The following is a 23952-nucleotide window of genomic DNA, read 5'->3' as shown; positions in this document are numbered from 1 at the left end:
ACCAACCTAATCATCATACGCGCACACACACACAGGAAGGAGAGAGAGAGAGAGAGAGAGAGAGAGAGAGAGAGAGAGAGAGAGAGAGAGAGAGAGAGAGAGAGAGAGAGAGAGAGAGTAAGAGGAGTAAGAGTGAGAGTGGGAGAGGAAGGCGTCTCACATGGTAACAGTGGAGGTGGGGGAGGAGAGCTGGGAGTTAGGGGAGGAGAAAGGGGGGACGGGAGGGAGGGAGGGGGAGAACAAGTGTGTTTATCTTGGTGATGTGATGCCAAGGTTTTGGCCGACCTGCTGCACTCCCAAACTACTTTCTATTTGTGTCTTTCGTTTTCCACTAGTTCTCCACATCACACCCGCTGGAGGAGACTACAGACAACAATAGCGCTGTGTTTGTGGTGCAAATAAGCGCATGAGTTGTTAAGGTGGTGTGGTGTGTTGTGTAAGAGATGGAAGGTGGGTAGTGAGGCAGGAGGGACGTGCCTCTGGCCTGGCTGTTGGCTGACTCGCCCACCCGTCCCTCCACCCGCCCTGAGTCTGCGTACTCACTACGTCACGGCTACGTCACCACTAGTGTGTGTGTGAGTGCGTGTGTGTGTGTGGGTGTGTGTTCGCCTCGCAGTGAGCTAGACGCGGCGCTCAGTCTGAGAAAACCCGTCTGTCTAGACGCACGGCTATGACGCTTTCCTCTCCCTAACTCGTGCACCCGCTCTTGGGTAATGTGCCACGACCCGCGTCTTAAGGAATACCTTACAGTACTGCGTCAGTGTGTCCTCGGACCGCCCACACGCCCCCGCCACCCTGCTGGCGGTAACAGATTACCTCAACGCCAAAACTGGCTACCTTTGTTTGAAATATTGAAGTGATATTCTAGCTTGTCTAGTGGAGTGCCAAGTTAATAGTGCGGTGAATGTTGTCAGAGAGTAGAGGAGCCATGTCATCATACCGGAGCCAGCGGCAGCACTGCTACCTGTGCGACCTGCCCCGCATGCCCTGGGCAATGTTGCACGACTTTTCCGAGCCCGTCTGCCGTGGCTGTGTCAACTATGAGGGCGCTGACAGGATAGACTTGGTGATAGAAACAGCGCGCCAGATGAAGCGAGCTCATGGCATTAACGAGAGCCGCCAGGGTCCTGCCAAGCCCCATCCTCGTGTGCCTATGGAGGCCCAGAATGGCGCCCATCACGGCCCCATGAAGCTGGAGGGCGGCATCAAAATGGAGCCTGGGTCCCACTCCCAGTCTGGATCTCATTCACACGCCCACTCCCATGGCCATCCATCGCCCTTGCCGCCCCCTGGTGCCCCAGGAGTCGCCTTTGTTGGAGGAGACGTGCGTCAGCGAGGGCCCCACATGCTAGCCGCCTTCCCTGCAGGCCTGGCCCACCGCGAGGACCCACACGCACCCTCCCTGGTGAGGCCGCCCGCCCACCTCACAGCCCACCCTCCCCTGCCGCCTCCACATTCTCGCCCACCAGGAGCCCCGGGATCCTCGTCAGGCTCAGCACCTCAAAAAAGATCCTTTGAGCGAGACGACGCCCAGAGTCCCAGCGAGGGTAGTGTACCCAAGAGACCCATGCTGGAGGAGGGGCACAGACCTACCCTCACCCGAGGAGAGTCCTTGCCAGCTGCCCCCGTTGCCCCAAACTACAAGGATACTGCTAAACATCATCCCGTCCGAGTGTGGTCCTTCGACGGGTCCTCAAAGCCTCCCACAGGTACGATATGCTTCATGTCTTGTTCTTTGTGCATCTATGCCTGACATGCGACCCAGTCATTATTAACCATTGATTTTTTTTTAGAATGTCATCCACAATCCCAGGGTGGCATTTATACCCTCCCTTCACCCCCCCCCCCACTCCTGACCCTCGTCCTGGCATTTGACAGTCACGGCTAAAGGTTAAATCACACTATGTATAATTTCCTCTCTCTGTCAGTACGGGTTATTCCCGCAGAGCAAATAATCGTCCCATTTATGGATGCCCCTAGCGGATAAATGACATCTTTGAAACCCTCCAATATACTCAAAGTTAAACTAGTGTTGCACTCATCATGTGGTAACAAGGTCATGTCATGTAATAAGAGGTCCCAGAGGTGCCAGGCCGGACTGCCATGTCTAACTTGCTCTCCCTTGTGATGGGTAGGTAATGAGATTGCGGCCCACTTCCGCCTCTCCCTGTTAGGGCTGGGTGCGGGGGCGCTGCGGAGTGGAGCTGCAGTAGGCGGCACAAAGTTGAAGGCCTCAGGTTCAGTGGTCAGCGCGGGGCTTCAGCGAGGCAATCAGCCCTGCAGTAGCAGCAGCAGCAGCAGCTCTGGCGGCGCGCGCTCCTCACCCTTCAGTCAGCAGCAGCAGCCGCAGCAGAAGCAGGAGGATGACCAGCCAAGTGGTAGGTGGTCCCCCAGCCACCTCGGCACCTACCTCACCTCTCACATTAACACCTGGAGTGGACTGCGTTCTGCTGACCTCATTTCCGTTTTAGGATTAATGATTAAAATAAGTTATTTTTAATTCCTAAGCTTATTAACACCTGGTAGTTAATTCACTTGGGTTATTAGTCGTACAAGTCATTGGGTATTGTATTACACGCTAACCAGAGTCCCAGGTTGAGTAAACCCCTTTTACCTGACTACTTTTAAACTAAAGTGGGAAATAAATCTAATGTATATACGCAAGTAATCACGATTTTTGTCCGTGTAAAAGTACTAAAGATTTTGCTTCTGTGGATGTTCAAAACAGGGTCGATATATAACAACATAAGAAAGAAGGAACACTGCAGCAGGCCTACTGGCCCATGCGAGGCAGGTCCAATTCTCCTACCGGCTTAAGCCAATGCCTTAACCTAGGCAAGTCAGGTCACATTCACTTAAGGAAGGAGCACGGCATCTGACCTAGTAGCACAAGCTAGTCAGGTCAAACTCACACCCACCCACACCCATTCATGTATTTATCTAACCTATTTTTATAACTATGCAAAGTCTTAGCTTCTATGACGGTACTCGGGAGTTTGTTCCACTCATCCACAACTCTATTACCAAACCAGTGCTTTCCTATATCCTCCCTGAATCTGAATTATTCCAACTTAAAGCCATTGCTGCGAGTCCTCTCTAGGCTAGATATTTTTAGCACGCTATTTACATTCCCTTTATTCATTCCTGTTTTCCATTTATACACCTCAATCATATTCCCTCTAATTCTACGCCTTTTTAGGGTGCAGATTCAGGGCCCTCAGTCTATCCTTGTAGGGACGATTTCTGATACATGGGATCAACTTTCTCATCCTCCTTTGTACGTTTTCCAATGCATTTATATCCATTCCGTAATACGGTGACCAGAACTGTGCAGCATAATCTAAATGAGGCCTAACCAAGGATATGTATAAAGTTAAAGAACAGCTTGAGGACTTCCATTATTTATACTTCTTGATATGAAGCCAAGATTCTGCTAGCTTTATTGCGAACACTTATGCACTGTTGTCCTTTTAGATTACTGCTAACCAGAGCTCCTAAATCCTTTTCACAGTCAGTAAAATTAAGATCTACATTATTTAGTTTATATGTGGCATGGTTATTGTCCTGTCCAACATTTAGAACTTTGCATTTGTCTATATTAAACTGCATCTGCCACTTCTCCGACCACTGCATCAGTTATTCAAATCATTCTGGAGTGCTCTAATGTCCCCATTAGAATGAATTTGATGGCCTATTTTGGTCATCAACAAATTTGCTTATGTCGTTATTTATTCTCTCATCTGTGTCGTTTATGTAAATTGTGAACAAGGGTCGCAACACTGACCCCTGTGGAACACCACTTGTGGCGTGCCCCCATTCTGATTTCTCCCCATTTATGCAAACTCTCTATTTGTCAACCATGCCTCTCTACCCAGGAAAAAGTTTCTCCTATTCCGTGTGCCTCAAGTTTCCTCAGTAGCCTCTAATGTGAAACTCTGTCGAAAGCCTTACTCAAGTCCATATACACAATCTCATATTCAGTACCATGATCTACCCCCTCAAATACCATAGTGAAAAAAGTTAGTAAATTCGTAAGACAGGAACGCCCCTTTGTAAAACCGTGCTGAGATTCATTAATCAATTTATGCCTTTCAAGATGGCTACGAATTGCCTCGGCAATTATTGATTTCATAAATTTTCCCACTATGGAGGTAAGGCTTATTGGTCTATAGTTCGAAGCTAAGAACCTGTCACCTGCCTTGTAAATAGGTATTACATTTGCCATTTTCCACTTGTCTGGCACTATACCAGTTTGTAGTGATATGTTGAAAAGATTAGCCAAAGGTATGCTAAGTTCTTCTTTACATTCCTTTAATCACATTACATAATGATTCGATTACAGTCGTTTCTGTAAATTAGTTCAAAACTGTAATCTCTAAGATACTGATTCGTATTTTAAAAACTTTAGGTTTTAATTCCGCGAGGAAATGTGGAATTAATTTAATTGGTATTGGAATCAGGTTAATCGATTCCAAGAGACGTGCTACTGCTCTTATTTCTTAGAACGATATAACAACTAAAAAAAAAAAAAGGTAACTGCACATAGTATTGGCTCATGGGAGGCAGCTCCTATTTATACCCATCTATTATCACTCACGCCTTGGGTGGTTTAAAAATAGGTTAGAGAGAAACATGAGTGGGAATGGTTGGATATGAATAGTATCCGCTTAGCATGGGCATTGCTCCTTTGTTTTGTATTTGCCCAACTCATGCTTGAAGATTGTCATTGTTTATGTTTATAATAGTAAGTAGCAACCTCCTTCAAACATTTGTGAACCTATTTCGAGGCTATGCTCATCTATTTCACCTGACAAATGGGGTGCCATTGATACCGGTGAAGGGCTCTGAAGAGATACCCTTCCCTTGGATCAAACTTGATTACCTAATATTCCCTACTGGTTCAGCATCACTCAGTAAATATAGTATTAATATTGATTTCTTAATCTTGAATGTCAAATTGGAAGTTACTGTTTCTAATTCCATCCTGAATGATATTTACAAAATCATATTGACTCCCTTAAGGTAAACCCTTACATCCACTGCCTCACTTGTCTTATTACTCTACGTCACTGTAAGAGTCTCGCTGAAGAGCAAATTTCATTATAAATAACACACACACACACACACACGTGTGTGTGTGTGTACTCACCTAATTGTGGCTGAAGGGGTCGATTCACAGCTCCTGGTCCCGCCTCTTCGCTAGCCGCAACTAGGTCACTCTTCCCGCTCCATGAGCTTCATCATACCCCTTCTTAAAGCTGTGTATGGATCCTGCCTCCACTACATCACTTCCCAGACTATTCCACTTCCCGACAACTTTGTGACTGAAGAAATACTTCCTAACATCCCTGTGATTCATTTGAGTCTTCAAATGAATGTTGCTGTGTCCCATCTCTGGTACATCCTGTCTCCGTCCACCTTGTCGATTCCTCTCGGTATTTTGTATGTTACTATCATATCCCCCCTATCTCTCCTATCCTCCAGTGTCAAGTCGATTTCTCAACCTCTCGTCATAGGACATACCCCTTACCTCCGGGACTAGTCTAGTTGTAAACCTTTGCACTTTCTCTAGTTTCCTTACATGCTTGGCTAGGTAGGGATTCCCAACTGGTGCTGCGTATTCCAATATGGGCCTAACGTACACGGTGTACAGGGTCCTGAACGATTCCTTATTAAGATGTCGGAATGCTGTTCTTAGGTTTGCCAGGCGCCCATATGCTGCAGCAGTTATTTGTGTGTGTGTGTTTGTGGTGGGTGTGTGTGTGTGTGTGTGTGTGTGTGTGTGTGTGTGTGTGTGTGTGTTTTAATTATATGGGGTGATAGACTTGATCTATCCAAGCGGCTTCAAATAGAGAGCGTAAGTTGTTTTTTTTTTACTTATATATATATATATATATATATATATATATATATATATATATATATATATATATATATATATATATATATATACATATATATACATGTCGTGCCGAATATGTAAAACTGGTCAATTAGCAAGAACTCGTTTAAAATTAAGTCCTTTCTAAAATTTTCTCTTATACGTTTAAAGATATATTTTTTTCATTAATGTTAATGTAAATTTTTTTAATTTTGCTCCAAACGAATCTTAGAAAACTTACCTAACCTTATTATAACAAGAACAATTTATTTTAGCCTAACTCAACTAAATATATTTTAGATTTGTTTACAATAATTTAATACTAAATAAACACAGTGAAATATATTTTTTTCGTTAGGTTCAAAATGATTTTGGCGAAATTATTGCATACACAAATTTTCACTTGTCCTATATGGCAAGATGAGCGTTGCTATTTAAGCCAAGATCGCAAGTTCTGCCTATTCGGCACGACATATATATATATATATTATATATATATATATATATATATATATATATATATATATATATATATATATATATATATATATATATATATGCAATAAGATCACAGTAAACAGGTGATTTTAACATATGCAAAACAACCACTGTGAAAGAGTAGTGAAATTCCAAGCACTTTCGTGACTACTCACATTGTCAAGGAGCTATGAAAGTAATACATCAAAGGAAGGCAATTAAAGGGCTTAGACTACACCTCACAGTCAACCCCCACAACAAAGAAACGCCTGACGCGCGACAATACCGGACTCATAAGAAAAGAGGAACACTGCAGTAGGTCCGCTGGTCCAACTAGACAGGTCCTCACGACATCCCACTAACAAAATATTCTACCCAAGAAATATATATATTCAAGTATTTCGATAATGATGCATAGCAATCTGCAGTTTGACTGTTAATATCTTATAGTCATCGTAATACACTGCATACACACACAAGTAACAAGGTGCGAGTGCCAGTCGACCTGCTACTGCACTCCGTGATCACGACCACAGCTGCAATGGTTACTAGTACGTATTAGAATTTTTCATCGTCGAAGTCAAACATGGTTTTATAAACTTTAAAACTGTGTAACAGACTATGTCAGCGTTGACATTTTTAAACGTTAAGTCCGTGTTGCGTAAAAAGCAAGTTAAAATATTAGTTACCTTTCGGAAGCAGCTGATACTATGATTAACTTTTCAGGTTGTTCCGGTATTGCATTTAAGGTACTTGCTAGTCTTGGTTACTTACCTTCTGGGGTTACTAATGCGAATCAAATTTTCATCTAGAGGGAAGTGAATCACTGGTGAACCTGTGTTCCTTTGAATCATGTGCTCAAAACAGGATCAAACGTGTGTTACAGTAAGCGAGGCAGGTCACGCTCTTTCAACTAATCCCATTCGTATGTTTAATATAATTAATAATTTTGTGTCAATATATTTTCATATCGCCCTGTATTTATCATTGACTTCCATTTTTCCACTTCTGTCACATCCCACTTTTGGAAATACAAGTTCAGTTCTCGTAATCTGTCTTCATTGGAATGTTGCCTACGAGAATGGACGCAATTTCGTCCAATCTCTGTTAATGCCTGAATTGTACAGCATAATTTGATTGATTCCCTACTAAGAACAGAGTATTACCATGGGAAGTTTGTTACTTATTCACATTAAATAGACATCCCAGGTTGTTCTCTCGTATTCACGGGTACCGCGGTTATTTTCTTTTCACAAGTCAGTTCCTTTCATTTATCTGCCACATTGAAATTCATCTGCTACATCTCAATATTATAAGCCTATTCAAATTTCCCTGGAGTTTCTTTATGCCATCCCTTAGACGTTTCATTGCCGTATATTTTCTGTGGTCAGTGAACTTACTAAACCTTTGTTTGTTCCTTCAATATTAAGGTATTTTATACAGGTTGTGAATTAGGGGCTCATCACTGACCTGACCCCAGTGGAACGACATTAGCAACTGGTTCCCATTCTTATTTCTCCTGTTGCCTATAGGTCTCACTGGAATTCTTATATTAAAGTTGGTATTCGTCAACCGTATTGAGATTTACTGACCAACTTACGTTCAAGGTAACTTTTAACTATATTATTAATGATAATCGAGGTACGCTGATAGTGCGATAATTCCAGGCCAAGGATTTGTCTCCTGTTTTATAAAAAAAAGTTTAACAATGACCATCTTCAACATTTTCATCGCTGCACCGGCTTGTAATAAATTAAAGACTAAATATTGGTTTACAAAGATTCTCTTTGTATTCGGGGCTTTGAGGCTTGCTTGACTTACTCTACCTATTTGAGAACTAGGTTCTAGTGGCAGTCATCCTGTGTAATGTGTCTTCTGGTATTGTATAATTGATTTCTGGATGGTGACACACATCACCACCACCACCTCAGATGACTGACACCAAAGGACCACCCTAGATAACTGTGACGCACCACCAGAAGATAACGGCCACACCATCTCAGACGACGGTGACATACCACAATACCACCACAGACCACGGTTACATATCACAACACCACCACCACAGATGACAGTGACATGCCATAACACCACCACAGGCGATGACATACCACAACACCACAGACGGCGGTGACATACCCCAACACCACCACCATGACTCACCTCGCCTGGCTCGCTACGGCGGCCCGCTGGCCTCCGCGACACAGCAGATTATACCCAGTGATTTGTGACGGAAGTCGCTCTGGTGAATTCAAGAGTCTGTTATTATTGTGTACCTGTTGTGTGGCCGCCCTATTTTTTCACACGCACCTTTGCCTGTTTATTACACTGTTGTCACGCAACAGTATTTGTTAATTGTACTATCTCACGCACTCGCGGCTGCTAATGACATCGACTCTCGCACCTGTGGCGGCTAACTATCCTGACTCACGCACTTGCGGTAGGTAATTATATTGACTCACGCACCGACATTGAAGGCACCTGTGGCTGTTAATTATAGAGCTCATGCGTCAGCTTCTGCTAATTATAGCAGTTCGTACTTGTGTGGCTGTTATATCTAGTACTTTTGTGGTACACTGACTCACGCACATGTGACAATTACGCTGACGCACCTGTGCACATTAATTAAACTGACGCACCAGTGATTTATACACTGACACATGCACCTGTGATTGTTAATTACACTGACTCACGTACCTCTGGCTGTTAATTACGTTGACTAGCCACCCTTGGCTAATACACTGACTCGCCCCTGGCTATTAATTACACTGACTCACGCACCCATGGCTATTAATTACACTCACGCACCCATGGCTATTAATTACACTCACGCACCCATGGCTATTAATTACACTCACGCACACTGGCGGCTGTTTATTATACTGACTCACGTGTCTTAATGTTTTTATCTGCTCATAACGTTCTAGATAATGCATATATACCTGCGCCCAAGTTTAGACAATAATGGGTCGTTGTTCATTATCACAGTGGCTGTTTCGTCCATAATTCGCTTTTACAATGGTTTACTTATTTGCATTAGTTGTTTATCTTCACAGTGGCTGTTTACTCCTTAGTTCATCGATACAATCGTTGTTTATTTTATATTTCGTCCATATATTGATAGTTTATAGTTTGTTGTACAGGAAACTACCACCGGACGGTCTGTCGTGGTTGCGGTCAACATTTACTTCATTACTCACCTCACGGAATCGTAATAACACGGCTGCAAACAAATCACGGAATGGGTGAGTCTTGAACCCATGGCAAGTGAGTTTAGGATTCACTTAGCATGGAGTTCAAGCCTCATCCATTTCATTTATCGTTGTTGCTGTAACTTATTTTGCTTCATATGTTCTGGTCGTAGTTAATGTTTCTTACGTACCCTCCGGCACAGGTGTTGCCCTGTACTCAGGATGACTTTTGTAGCACTGTTCCTGTGCTCAGGATGACTTTTGTAGCACTGTTCCTGTGCTCAGGATGACTTTTGTAGCACTGTTCCTGTGCTCAGGATGACTTTTGTAGCACTGTTCCTGTGCTCAGGATGACTTTTGTAGCACTGTTCCTGTGCTCAGGATGACTTTTGTAGCACTGTTCCTGTGCTCAGGATGACTTTTATAGCACTGTTCCTGTGCTCAGGATGACTTTTGTATCATTTAAGTGAAGTAAACAGCAGATTCCTGGTATCGGGCATCGGTTAAGTGTTCTCCAAGTGCCTCGTCTATTTGTGTACAATAATCCCTGATACAGAGCTGATATTAAAGATTGGAATGTATGAATCACATGCTGAGGGTAAACACACGCGCGCGCGCACACGCACGCACACACACACACACACACACACACACACACACACACACACACACACACACACACACACACACACACACACACAGTCTTATATTTTAGATCTTTGATCGTTCACGAATGGTGCTTTGACTCCTGTGAAAGGCACTTGGACAGGGGATGATTAAGATAACTTCCCATTAACAACGGTATATTCATTTACAGGGTTAAGTGACACTATCGAATTACCAATGCTGTTTTCACGACGCGATGTTCACTTATAAGATGAGGGACACTGCCCAATAAATTCTTCTATCTGTGTAAGATTTATAGCGGCCGGTGAGCTTATTACATTTCTTACAGCAGTTGCAACATTTATAATAAGGATCAATGGCATCACTACCTCACACTAACTCATAGGGAGCTCATACACACGAAATGCTCACGCAAGTTGCCATACTTCAATACTCTCGTAATGATATACTTATACATTGTGAAAAATTGACTCGCCTCACCTGGTCTCAGCAGCCCCACGCCGCTGAAAACAGCCGAGTGTTCTACTACGTCAACAATCCGTGACCTGGAATCAAGGACACAAGTATTTAAGCATTGAGACAGCTTTAAGATTTTCTTAATGAACCACTGAGTAGGTCATATCAATAAGACCCGCCTCAGCGGGGTTTCCCCCCTGACATATGTATTTGCAACAACAACTTCCCTCTTTCTATATTTAGTCTATCTCTCTCCATACCGTATTTACTCTCTTGCCTCTCGCCATCCTACCAAACCTGCTATAGTGATTAATATTTCCTCATCACCAATACAGCTCTATGCTTATATACCATCTCTCCTATCAGTAACACTTGGTTCAGTCATACCTAACCATCTGCATACAGTTGCCTGCGAGGAGTCAGCCGCACCTGCGTTGCCTTGGTATATTAGTGCTCCTTTAACACATTATGCGCCCTTTATTCTCACTGTGACACGGCCACTGTATTATCACTGCCACTGCCACCCAACCCTGCTGACATACTCCCACCTGATCCTACTGACACACGTCCACTTGACCCTGTTGTTCTAGATATCTGACAGGCTCGTCATGAAGCGTTGGAGTAACGTTAAACATGATCTAAGTTATGTAGCTGAGAAGCTGCTAAATTTATAATTATTCTTAGAAATCTTTATCTAATTATATACCGTTGAAAGGCATACCATCTTGCATAAAGCCTGATTATCTCCCATTTCCCTACGAGTTTAGAGCTTCTCCATAAAGAAATAGCATGATCACATGTAACCCTTCCATTATATTGTTCTGTTCATTACACTGTTATCCTGGTATACTTGTGACCGGTCTGGTGCTTGACTGGTCAACCAGGCACACGCCCACCTGACCCGGCTGACACACACCCATTAATCTTAACGACTTCCTCTCTCCGTTCTACATATCCATCACAGCCCGGCTTATCTAGCACTTGGCGGGGATACTGATCAAGTTTTTTCTTCGAGACTCGTTTAATCCCTGTTCTATTACCTTGGTAACCGTACCCAAGAGACCATACTATTACCCTAGTCACAGTACTATTAATTAGATTATTCCAGTCAACCAAGAACGTCAAAAACCTAAAATTTACTTCTCTCAAAATGTGTTGTGAAGGAAAATGCTGGCAAGGTTTGCGTAGTTAAACAAGTTTAATAAAGGACCATAAAAAATGGATCCGAAAACTTAACTCTAAGCAAAACTGTAAACAATGAATGAAAATTTAAAATTCTTAGGTTGAGGAAAGTGTAAAACGCTGGCTGGGAAATATATTACTGGGTAACATCAAGGACGTAAATACACTGGGAAGTCTCAGACAGGTTAGACAGATACACCAGTGTTCATGGTTAACAATATCTAGCTGCACCGCAAGGAAACAATACCTTCTTCATCATTATCGGTCTCAAGAGCTCATAAGAACCAACTTTTCCTGTTTATGGTTCGAAATTGTCATAACACGATTACCATGGGCTAAAGCCCCGCCCACCGAACGGGTCTGGTTCAAACCCTTGGCAAGCGAGGCCTGCGAGTTTTTGGACTCGCTTGCCAAGGGTTCAGGTCCCCACCCGTCCTGTGATTTATCCAATTCACATATTTTTCTTACTTTACAAGCTACTCAAAGTACTTGCTTCAGTGATACTGGTTAGATGCTGGTTTCCCACTCATTTTATCACCAGATCAGCACTTTTCGATAGCTTTGATACTTCTGATGCTTTTTCTAAATCTCATTTTGTTCTGTCATGATTAGATATTTTCAGAACTATATTTATGACACCGTCATTTAGTGTGTTGTTTACTTGACACTGCGTTACACAGCTAAGCTTATTACTTAACACTGCGTTACACAGCTAAGCTTATTACTTGACACTGCGTTACACAGCTAAGCTTATTCTACGTCTCTAGTGAATGCAAGTTTAATGCTCTTAATCTATTTCGATACAAATAGGCGATTTTTTTTAGCTCATTTCTTTATGTTTTGCAGCGAATTTATGTCCATCTCGAATGTTAACTAGAAGTGCCCCAAAATCTAAATTAAAATCTATCTGCGACTTCTGCTGCATGCACTTTTTGATATGAGGCCAAGGTATAAGAACATAAGACTGGAGGAACACTGCAGCATACCTACTGGCCCATACAAGGCAGGTCTTTCTCAAAACCAACCATTAAACCTCGGATTCTGATTTTTGGTAACCCTAATTATTAAGCATTTTCTCATCCACCTTGAATATGCTCTGTATTATTAGGCTTTAGTTAGGAGTCGTGATTGTTTCTCCTGCTGTGCCAGGACCTAACATTAATTTACACTGAACTGCAAATAACACTTACTGGTCTACATTACTGTCTTACCCAAATTATTCTGTAGTTCCGTGATGTCCTTAAAATATATCTTTTAGCCAATTTATTCATGCCAGCGACCTTACCTGTTTCTGTTCTTCCACAAGAACTAGATAGTTTATGGAAATTGTGAACATGTGTGTCAATACTTGACCGTTGATCAGGCCCTGGTTTACCTGGAGAGGGTTTCGGGGGTCAACGCCCCCGCGGCCCAGTCTGAGACCAGGCCTCATGGTGGATCAGGGGTCTGATCAACCAGGCTGTTACTGCTGGCCGCACGCAAACCAGCAAACGAACCACAGCCCGATTGGTCAGGTACTCACTTTAGGTACCTGTCCAGTGCCTTCTTGAAGACAGCCAGGGGTCTATTGGTAATCCCCCTTATGTATGCTGGAAGGCAGTTGAACAGTCTTGGGCCCTGGACACTTTTTGTGTTCTCTCTCAGTGTACTCGTGGCGCCCCTGCTCTTCATTGGGGGAATTTTGCATCACCTGCCGAGTCTTTTGCTTTCATTGGGAGTGATTTTCGTGTGCAAGTTTGATATTAATCCCTCTAGGATTTTCCAAGCGTATATTATTATGTATCTCTCTCGCATGTGCACCAGGGAATACAGATCAAGGGCCTTCAACCGTTCCCAGTAATTTAGGTTCCTTATCGTACTTGTGTGTGCCGTGAATGTTCTTTGTACACTCTTCAGGTGAGCAATTTCCCCTGCCTTGAAAAGGGCAAGTAGTGTACAACAGTATTCCAGCCTAGAGAGAAGAAGCGATTTGAAGAGAATCATCATGGGCTTTGCGTCCCTAGTTTTGAAGATTCTCATTATCCATCCTGTCATTTTCCTAGCGGTGAGGTAGATACATTGTTGTGGTCTTTGAAGGCGAGATCCTCCGACATTATCACTCCCAGGTCCTTCACATTACTTTTTCGCTCTATTTTATGGTTAGAATTTGTCGTATACCCTGATACAGTTTTAATTTCCTCAAGTTTTCCATATATGAGTAGTTGAAATTTCTCTTCATTGAACTTCATATTGTTTTGAGTGGCCCATTTGAAGATTTGATGTACGTCCGCTTGCGGACGTTTTGCGGTGTCTTCGATGGAGGTCACTGTCATGGCAATCCGGGTGTCATCCGCAAAGGAAGACACGGTGCTAAGGCTTACATCTCCGTCTATTTCAGATATGAGGATGGGGAATGAAATGGGAGCAAGTACTGTGCCTTGTGAAACAGCTTTTCACTGTAGCTGTCTGGGACTTTACTCTGTAATTACTCTTTGTGTTCTATTTGTCAGGAAGTTATAGATCCATCTACCAACTTTTCCTGTTATTCCTTTATCACGCATTTTGTCTGCAATTACACCATGGTCATACTTGTCGAAAACTTTTGCAAAGTCTATGTACTATACTACATCTGAATTTTGTTTATCCTCTACAGCAAATTTTTCTTATCTTTTCTTCTCTATTAATCAGATATGTCTTGATTCCAGAAAAGCTTCTCTAATACCGTAGGCTGCGTTACTTTCAGTGTTCAGTATCAATTTATCATTAGTCTTATGGAACTCTAGTTAAGCATCATCGTACTCTAAATCACTTCCCTCCACTTCATAAATAATTGTAATTGTTGGGTAAAAAATAACCCTTGTGAACCTTGTTGAGGCTCATTGATCAAATTATGAGTATCAAAGTGGCTCTGAATAGTTTCTTGGTATGATTACAATAACACGCATGAGTGAGGAAGGATGGCGAGAATATTATAATATCAAAAGTATGGTTCACTCATGTAAGCTGCTCCTGTACACAGGTGAGGCACAACAGTGGCTCCGGTATACATGTGAACATACAGGGTACACAAGTTATAGTACGGGTATCCTTTAAGTCCCGATTTTACTAGCGTGAGGGGGCGCCGGTACACAGCCGTCTTTGTTTGAGTCCCCCACATACTTTCCCACTTGGCATCGTCTATTTATAAGTGAGGGTTTACTGGACTGGTTCTGCCTCCCATGACACGCAGGAGAGGGGAAGGGGTGTGCTGGAGAGGAGGAGGGGGTGTGCAGGACACAGGGGGTGGGATGCTGGAGGGAATAGGGGGAGGGGGGAAAGATCCTGGTTGTGCGAAGGGGCTGTGGACTGGGGTAGGGTCGTCCGGAGATGTTAGTGGGTGGTGGTGTTGCCTAGATAGGTGACGTACTGATTGCTGTGCTGGAATTCCTGACGCTAATATTCGGGTTAATGGTTTGTTTCTCTTTCAGGAGTGAGCAAGGTCTGCTTGGCATAGACCAGTAGGTTTGCTGCAGTGCTTCTTAGTACTTATGTAAAAGTTACTGAGTAGAGAGGATGTGTAGAACGCAAGAAGAGGGAACACCCCCAGAGACCAATGATTAGCGGCACTCCTCAGAGCCAGACTCTTAGAAAGTGACAGTCTCCGAGCTGTACCCTTAGAGAGCGACGCCCTCTGAAAAAGCAAATAGGATCTATAGTATAATAAATAAATAAATGTCCGGTGTTGTCCCAAGGAACATAAATGTAAATAAATAGTCATGAGGAGGTTGTGTGAACTCTGAAGGTCATGGAAGTTATAGTTGAAGCAGGGATACCATGTCATAGTTGAGGCACGGATACCATGTCATAGTTGAGGCACGGATACCATGTCATAGTTGAGGCACGGATACCATGTCATAGTTGAGGCACGGATACCATGTCATAGTTGAGGCACGGATACCATGTCATAGTTGAGGCACGGATACCATGTCATAGTTGAGGCACGGATACCATGTCATAGTTGAGGCACGGATACCATGTCATAGTTGAGGCACGGATACCATGTCATAGTTGAGGCACGGATACCATGCCATTGCCGAGGCAGGGATACCATGCCATTGCTGAGGCAGGGATACCATGCCATTGCTGAGGCAGGGATACCATGCAATTGCTGAGGCAGGGATACCATGCAATTGCTGAGGCAGGGATACCATGCAATTGGTGAGGCAGGGATACCATGCAATTGCTGAGGCAGGGATACCATGCCATGGTTGAGGCAAGGATACCATGCCATGGTTGAGGCAGGGATACAATGCCATGGCTGAGGTAGGGATGCCTAGCTATGGCTGAGGTAAAGATACCTACCTACCTGGAGGGTATTCCGGGGATCAACGCCCCCGCAGCCCGGTTCACGACCAGGCCTTCCGGTGGATCAAGGCCTGATCAACCAGGCTGTTACTGCTGGCCGCACGTAGTCCAACGTACGAACCACAGCCCGGCTGATCCGGCACCGACTTTAAGTATCTGTCCAGCTCCCTCTTAAAGAGTACTAATGGCGCCGCTACTTTTCATTGGACAGGCGGTGCAAAATACCCCCAGTGATTTACTTTTGTATGGAGTGATTTCTGTGTGCAGATTCGGGACCATCCCTTCTAAGATCTTCCAAGTGTAGATTATGATATCTCTCTCTCTCCTGCGTTCCAGCGAGTACAAGTCAAGTGCTTCCAAGCGTTCCCAGTAGTTGAGGTGTTTGATAGAACTTATATGTGCAGTAAAGGTTCTCTGTACATTCTCTAGATCTGCAATTTCACCTGCTTTGAACGGAGATGTTAATGTACAGTAGTATTCCAACCGAGCGAGAACAAGTAATTTGAAAAGGATCATCACTGGCTTGGCATCTCTTGTTTTGAACGTTCTCATTATCCCTCCTATAATTTTCTTTGCAGTTGTGGTCGTGGCATTGTTGTGATCCTTGAAAATGAGATCCTCAGACACTACCACTCCCAGGTTCCTCACATTTTTCCGCTCTCCCTCTCTACCCGCCTCCTTGACATAGCTGAGGCAAGGTTACCTTGCCATAGCACCTTGTCAAGGCTTATATTTACCCTGGTGAGAGTAACGTTAACTGGTGAGAGTAATGTGTTACCCTGGTGAGGTTGAGAGGGGTTACCTTGCCAAGACTAAGGTCGCTGCAGGCCAAGGGTGAGGTAATGCCAGTGGGGAAGTGAGGGGGGAGAGGGGGAACATCCACCCTCCCATCTCTCCGCTCCCTCCCATCCCCCCCCCCTGTACCCGCTTCCTCCCTCCTTCCTCACCTCCCTCTCCACCAGGCTCCTCCCTCTCTCCCTCACTTGCCCTCCTCCCCTCCTACGCACTTACACCCTTCTCTCCTTGTCCTCTCATGGCTGCTCCTCAGGAGCGCAGAAACTGCATACCGACGCGTGTTCTTTTTTTATTACGTTTTTATTTTAACTCTCGGCTCTTTTATGTTGAGCGTGAGAGTCTATCTTTTGTCTGGCGGATTTTCGTTTATTGTGGCTGAGGCGAATATATGTTTGGGGAGGCAGGGCACTGTGTGCACCACCTGTTGTTACAGACGCTCGTAGCCTGCCTCAGGCACACACGTAGAGAAAGCTGTCTGCATGGTCGTCCAGTTTTTAGTAAAATGGGATGAATCAGTTTATCAGTATTGCTGGTTGAAGCATATAAGGAAATAAATTTATTAAGATGCACATCAGTACAATTATCATACATAGTGTAAATTACCTAGGATAATCCAAAAACGTCGGACAGAGTGAGACAAGTGCTGTGTTCCTGTCATATTCAGTCACCAAAAAATGGATATATTTCCATTTTATACCACCGTAGACAGTGGCTTTTCGTCATATTCCTTCACACAGGGTAGATTTCACCTGTCATATGCCTTTACACGGTAAATTTCCCTGTCATATTACATCACACAGGGTGGATGTTATACTCTGTTGACATCTGTCAGCCTGAGGTAAGAGACTTGAGTAGGGCACTGAGGATGTGTCAGTTATTCTATTAAGAGCCCAGTATCTACGGTAGGGAGAAGAGGGATGATGGGTGAGTTGGGGAGCGGCGTGATGTTCTTAGACGCGCACACGCTGAGGGATTTGGGTGCACTTCTAGTATTTTGTAGATTTGCCCGTTCTATGGCGTTTTTAATCTTGTGAATTTTGCCTGATTAGGTTGGGGCTTGGGCCGGTGGGGGACTTGGACCTGCTTCTCATGGGCCAGTAGGCCTGCTGCAGTGTTCCTTCTTTCTTATGTCTTAAGAGTCCAGACAGTCATTCTTACAAATTAGGAGAGATTGAGGACCACCTGCTTCCAGGTCTGGAACCTCATAATTACACATCTCACTCCACATGGGAAGGCGTTAAGGCTGATTGGTTACTTGAGGATGGCAATGAGTTCACCAACTGATTAGAGGTAATCTCAACACTTGCATGTGTCCATTTTGGCCTCTGGAACTTTTCCAGAGGCCAACCTAAATGTTGTCCAGCTCAATAATGGTTTGGGGAGGGACCGAGAAGCCAGCTGCTGCTGCTGTTTCTTCGACCTTCCTCTTATCTCTAACACCCTCCCTCACACACACACACACACACACACACACACACACACACACACACACACACACACACACACACACACACACACACACACACACACACGTCACAATGTGGTAGACTGTTGAAATGGTATTCAAGATCATTTGTTATAATTAGAAATTATCTACAAATTCGCAGTCCCACACAGTGCACAATATACTAATAGTAATTAACTGGGCAGACGCGGAAATATTATTTTAAAGAGGAAGACTGGGGACGGATGCATGGATATATGTCAGAGGCACAAATATGTCAGAAGTTAGGAAGAACCACTGCCTCAAGAAGGTCAGGGAGTCCAACAATTTAGGGAAGGAGATATCACACATCAAACTCATTTTTAAAGATAGGAACGACGGTCTGTGAGGCAGAAAAAGTAAGTAAACCAGTCGTTTGGGGGTGGGGCCAGGAGCCGAGGCTCAACTTAAAGAATAAAAGCACCCACGCACGAGTACACACACAACAGTCGGGGAGTTGAAGACAACGTCAGCAGGTCGAGTCCTCAGCTTCCTGGCTGCGTCAAGCTGCTCTCTATCTCTGCTGTGTGCGCATGTGTGTGTTTGAGTGTGTGTACGCGCCTGCCTGTGTGTGTATGTGTGCGCGCCTGCCTGTGTGTGTATGTGTGCGCGCCTGCCTGTGTGTGTATGTGAGAGCGTCCGCGCTGGAGGGCGTGAGTGGTGGTGGCGGTGATGGTGGTGGCGGTTGGCAGCCAGCCAAGGTGACGTCACGCTTACGTGGCCCCCGCCATGGATGAGGGACGCAGCAGCAGCAGCAGCAGCAGCAGCAGCACGGCCTTGAGCAACTCAGACCAACCACCCTTACCAACACTGCGCGCGCACACAGTACACACGAGTGCACGCACTCTTGTACACCTCCCCCCCACCAATTTATATATATATATATATATATATATATATATATATATATATATATATATATATATATATATATATATATATATATATATATATATATATTTATATATATATATATATAATGCGTGCCGAATAGGTAAAACTGGTCAGTTAACAAGAACTCATTTAATATTAACTCCTTTCAAAAATCTTATCTTATACATTCAAATTAAGTATATATTTTATTTCGTATATGTTAGTATAAAATTAATGATTTTGTACCAAAAGAACCTTAGGAAACTTTAGTAAGTTTTCTGATGTTCTTTTGGTACAAAAGTATTATTTTTCATATGTTAATGTAAAAATTAAAAATTTTGTTCCAAAAGAACATCAGAAAACTTACTAAAGTTTCCTAAGGTATATATCAATGAAACCACGAAACAAGTGGTTTTGAATCATTTACCAAACTTCGGCAGGCCAGGATTCGACCCCACGGCACATTGTGTGGTCTCTTGAGACAGGACAATGTACATGTCACCTTATCCACTCACCCTTCGATGATCGGTGGCTGAGTGGATAAGGTGACATACATTGTGTAGTCTCTTGAAGCATATGAATAATGTCGTTCTGCATAGGTAAAACTCGAACCCATGTCGTTTTGGCTCGACTCATGGTGAGCGAAAATCACATGACGCCCTAACCCACAGGACCTTAGCTCACCATGAGGTGGGCCAAAACGACATGGGTTCGAGTCCTTGGCTACTCGCAGTATTACCTGGAGGTTATTCCGGGGATCAACGCCCCCGAGGCCCGGTCCATGACCAGGCCTCCCGATGGATCAGGGCCTGATCAACTAGGCTGTTACTGCTGGCCGCACGCAGTCCGACGTACGAGCCACAGCCCGGCTGATCCGGCACTGACTTTGGGTATCTGTCCAGCTCTCTCTTGAAGGCAGCCAGGGGTTTATTGGCAATTCCCCTAATGCTTGATGGGAGGCTGTTGAACAGTTTTGGGCCCCGGACACTTATGGTGTTTTCTCTTAGTGTACCAATGGCTCCCCTACTTTTTATTGGCGGCATTTTGCATCGCCTGCCCAGTCTTTTACTTTCGTAGGGAGTGATTTCTGTGTGCAGATTTGGGACCATTCCTTCCAAGATTTTCCAAGTGTAGATTATGATATATCTCTCCCTCCTGCGTTCCAACGAGTACAAGTCAAGTGCTTCCAAGCGTTCCCAGTAGTTAAGGTGCTTGACAGAACTTATACGTGCAGTAAAGGATCTCTGTACACTCTCTAGATCTGCGATTTCACCTGCTTTGAATGGAGATGTTAATGTACAGCAGTATTCCAGCCTAGAGAGAACAAGTGATTTGAAAAGGATCATCATGGGCTTGGCATCTCTCGTTTTGAAAGTTCTCATTATCCATCCTATCATTTTCTTTGCACGTGCGATCGTGGCACTGTTGTGATCCTTGAAAGTGAGATCCTCAGACATTACTACTCCCAGGTCCCTTACATTATTTTTCCGCTCTATTGTATGGCCAGAGTCTGTAGTATACTCTGTTCTAGTTATTATCTCCTCCAGTTTTCCATAACGGAGTAGTTGGAATTTGTCCTCATTGAACATCATATTGTTTACCGTTGCCCACTGGAAAACTTTGTTTATATCTTCTTGGAGGTTAACCGCGTCCTCAGCAGATGACAGCCTCATGCAGATCCTAGTATCATCCGCAAAGGATGATACGGTGCTGTGATGTATATCTCTGTTTATGTCTGATATGAGGATAAGGAATAAGATGGGGGCGAGTACTGTGCCTTGTGGAACAGAGCTCTTCACTATGGCAGCCTCCGATTTAACTCTGTTGACCACTACTCTTTGTGTTCGATTTGTTAGGAAGTTGAAGATCCATCTCCCCACTTTCCCAGTTATTCCTTTAGCACGTATTTTATGGGCTATTACGCCATGATCGCATTTGTCAAATGCTTTTGCAAAGTCTGTGTATATTACATCTGCATTCTGATTTTCTTCCAGTGCATCCAAGGCCATGTCATAGTGATCCAGTAGTTGTGAGAGGCAGGAGCGACCTGCCCTGAACCCATGTTGCCCTGGATTGTGCAGATTTTGGGAATCCAGGTGATTTGCAATCCTGCTTCTTAGCACTCTTTCAAAGATTTTTATGATGTGGGACGTCAGAGCTATTGGTCTATAGTTCTTAGCTAATTCTTTGCTGCCACCTTTATGGAGTGGGGTTATTGTTATTGATTAAATACCACTCGTTCGTGGTTACAATAATAAATATAATATGTATGGCATTTGTGTGACCGAGTGAACTAGAGCGCTGCCTGGGGACCTTGACCGTCCCCAGATGTAGTTTCGAATCCTGCTGACTGCGATCTTTCTTTATATATATATATATATATATATATATATATATATATATATATATATATATATATATATATATATATATATATATATATATGTGTGTGTGTGTGTGTGTGTGTGTGTGTGTGTGTGTGTATGTGTGTATTAGTGTGTGTATGTGTGTATTAGTGTGTGTGTGTGTATTAGTGTGTGTGTGTGTTTTAGTGTGTGTGTGTGTGTGTATTTGTGTGTGTGTGTGTGTATTAGTGTGTGTGTGTGTGTGTGTGTGTGTGTGTGTAAGGTACGACATCACGAACTGGTTCATAAACTTAGATATTTTTCAGAGAGAGAGAGAGAGAGAGAGAGAGAGAGAGAGAGAGAGAGAGAGAGAGAGAGAGAGAGAGAGAGAGAGAGAGAGAGAGAGAGAGAGAGAGAGAGAGAGAGAGAGAGAGAGAGAGAAGAGAGAGAGAGAGAGAGAGAGAGAGAGAGAGAGAGAGAGAGAGAGAGAGAGAGAGAGAGAGAGAGAGAGAGAGAGAGAGAGAGAGAGAGAGAGAGAGAATGGTAAATGCTGTATACTAAAAATGCTGTCCAAAACGATTGTTAAGGTCAGATTTAAACACGCTGCTGCTAATATTTAATTGCGACAATGGATACAATTTCTGGAAGTGCCTGGTTGGCAGACTGTCAGGAGGAAAATAATAGTCAGGTTAATCACTTATGAGGTCATGACAGAATATGGTAATATAGGAGACATGATATCCTGTTAGGATCTCATGTAGCGACAATAAAAATACAAAATAAGATCGTTTCAAGAGGCCACGGTTGTTACACCAATAGGGAGATCAAGCAGCCACGGTTATTATACCAACAGGGAGATCAAGAAGCCACGGTTATTATACCAACAGGGAGATCAAGAAGCCACGGTTATTATACCAACAGGGAGATCAAGAGGCCACGGTTGTTACACCAACAGGGAGATCAAGAGGCCACGGTTATTATACCAACAGGGAGATCAAGAAGCCACGGTTGTTACACCAATAGGGAGATCAAGAGGCCACGGTTGTTACACCAATAGGGAGATCAAGAGGCCACGGTTGTTACACCAATATGGAGATCAAGAAGCCACGGTTGTTACACCAACAGGGAGATCAAGAGGCCACGGTTGTTACACCAACAGGGAGATCAAGAGGCCACGGTTGTTACACCAACAGGGAGATCAAGAAGCCACGGTTGTTACACCAACAGGGAGATCAAGAAGCCACGATTGTTACACCAACAGGGAGATCAAGAATCCACGGTTGTTACACCAACAGGGAGATCAAGAATCCACGGTTGTTACACCAACAGGGAGATCAAGAATCCACGGTTGTTACACCAACAGGGAGATCAAGAAGCCACGGTTGTTACACCAACAGGGAGATCAAGAAGCCACGGTTGTTACACCAACAGGGAGATCAAGAAGCCACAGTTGTTACACCAACAGGGAGATCAAGAAGCCACAGTTGTTACACCAACAGGGAGATCAAGAAGCCACGGTTGTTACACCAACAGGGAGATCAAGAAGCCACAGTTGTTACACCAACAGGGAGATCAAGAAGCCACGGTTGTTACACCAACAGGGAGATCAAGAGGCCACGGTTGTTACACCAACAGGGAGATCAAGAAGCCACAGTTGTTACACCAACAGGGAGATCAAGAAGCCACGGTTGTTACACCAACAGGGAGATCAAGAAGCCACAGTTGTTACACCAACAGGGAGATCAAGAAGCCACGGTTGTTACACCAACAGGGAGATCAAGAGGCCACGGTTGTTACACCAACAGGGAGATCAAGAGGCCACGGTTGTTACACCAACAAGGATCCTCGATCAAGAGGCCACGGTTGTTACACCAACAGGGAGATCAAGAAGCCACAGTTGTTACACCAACAGGGAGATCAAGAAGCCACAGTTGTTACACCAACAGGGAGATCAAGAGGCCACGGTTGTTACACCAACAGGGAGATCAAGAGGCCACGGTTGTTACACCAACAGGGAGATCAAGAGGCCACGGTTGTTACACCAACAAGGATCCTCGATCAAGAGGCCACGGTTGTTACACCAACAAGGATCCTTGATCAAGAGGCCACGATTGTTACACCAACAAGGATCCTTGATCAAGAGGCCACGATTGTTACACCAACAAGGATCCTTGATCAAGAGGCCACGGTTGTTACACCAACAGGGAGATCAAGAGGCCACGATTGTTACACCAACAAGGATCCTTGATCAAGAGGCCACGATTGTTACACCAACAAGGATCCTTGATCAAGAGGCCACGGTTGTTACACCAACAAGGA

The 23952-nt window shown here is 44.1% G+C and overlaps 1 protein-coding gene across 3 annotated transcripts in view; it reads left to right on the top strand.

Annotated features, from left to right (window-relative positions):
• The first annotated feature begins 491 nt into the window (after positions 1-491).
• The window catches only part of Pits (Protein interacting with Ttk69 and Sin3A), a 46445-nt gene continuing 22984 nt past the window's right edge, over positions 492-23952 (top strand). Inside the window, exons 1-2 of one of the 3 annotated variants that reach the window (XM_053780293.2) lie at positions 492-1709; positions 2175-2378. In XM_053780293.2, coding sequence (XP_053636268.1) covers positions 905-1709; positions 2175-2378 — 1009 coding nt within the window. In that variant the 5' untranslated portion in view covers positions 492-904. Of the gene's footprint in view, positions 1710-2135; positions 2379-23952 lie in introns of all 3 variants that reach the window. The other 2 variants (XM_053780292.2, XM_053780294.2) reach the window with 2 other exon arrangements.

Source organism: Cherax quadricarinatus, chromosome 36 (genome assembly GCF_038502225.1).
Source record: "Cherax quadricarinatus isolate ZL_2023a chromosome 36, ASM3850222v1, whole genome shotgun sequence".
Taxonomy (NCBI): Eukaryota; Metazoa; Arthropoda; class Malacostraca; order Decapoda; family Parastacidae; genus Cherax; species Cherax quadricarinatus.
The sequence above is the reverse complement of the archived record's forward strand: the minus strand, read 5'-3'. Positions and strand labels throughout refer to the sequence as shown.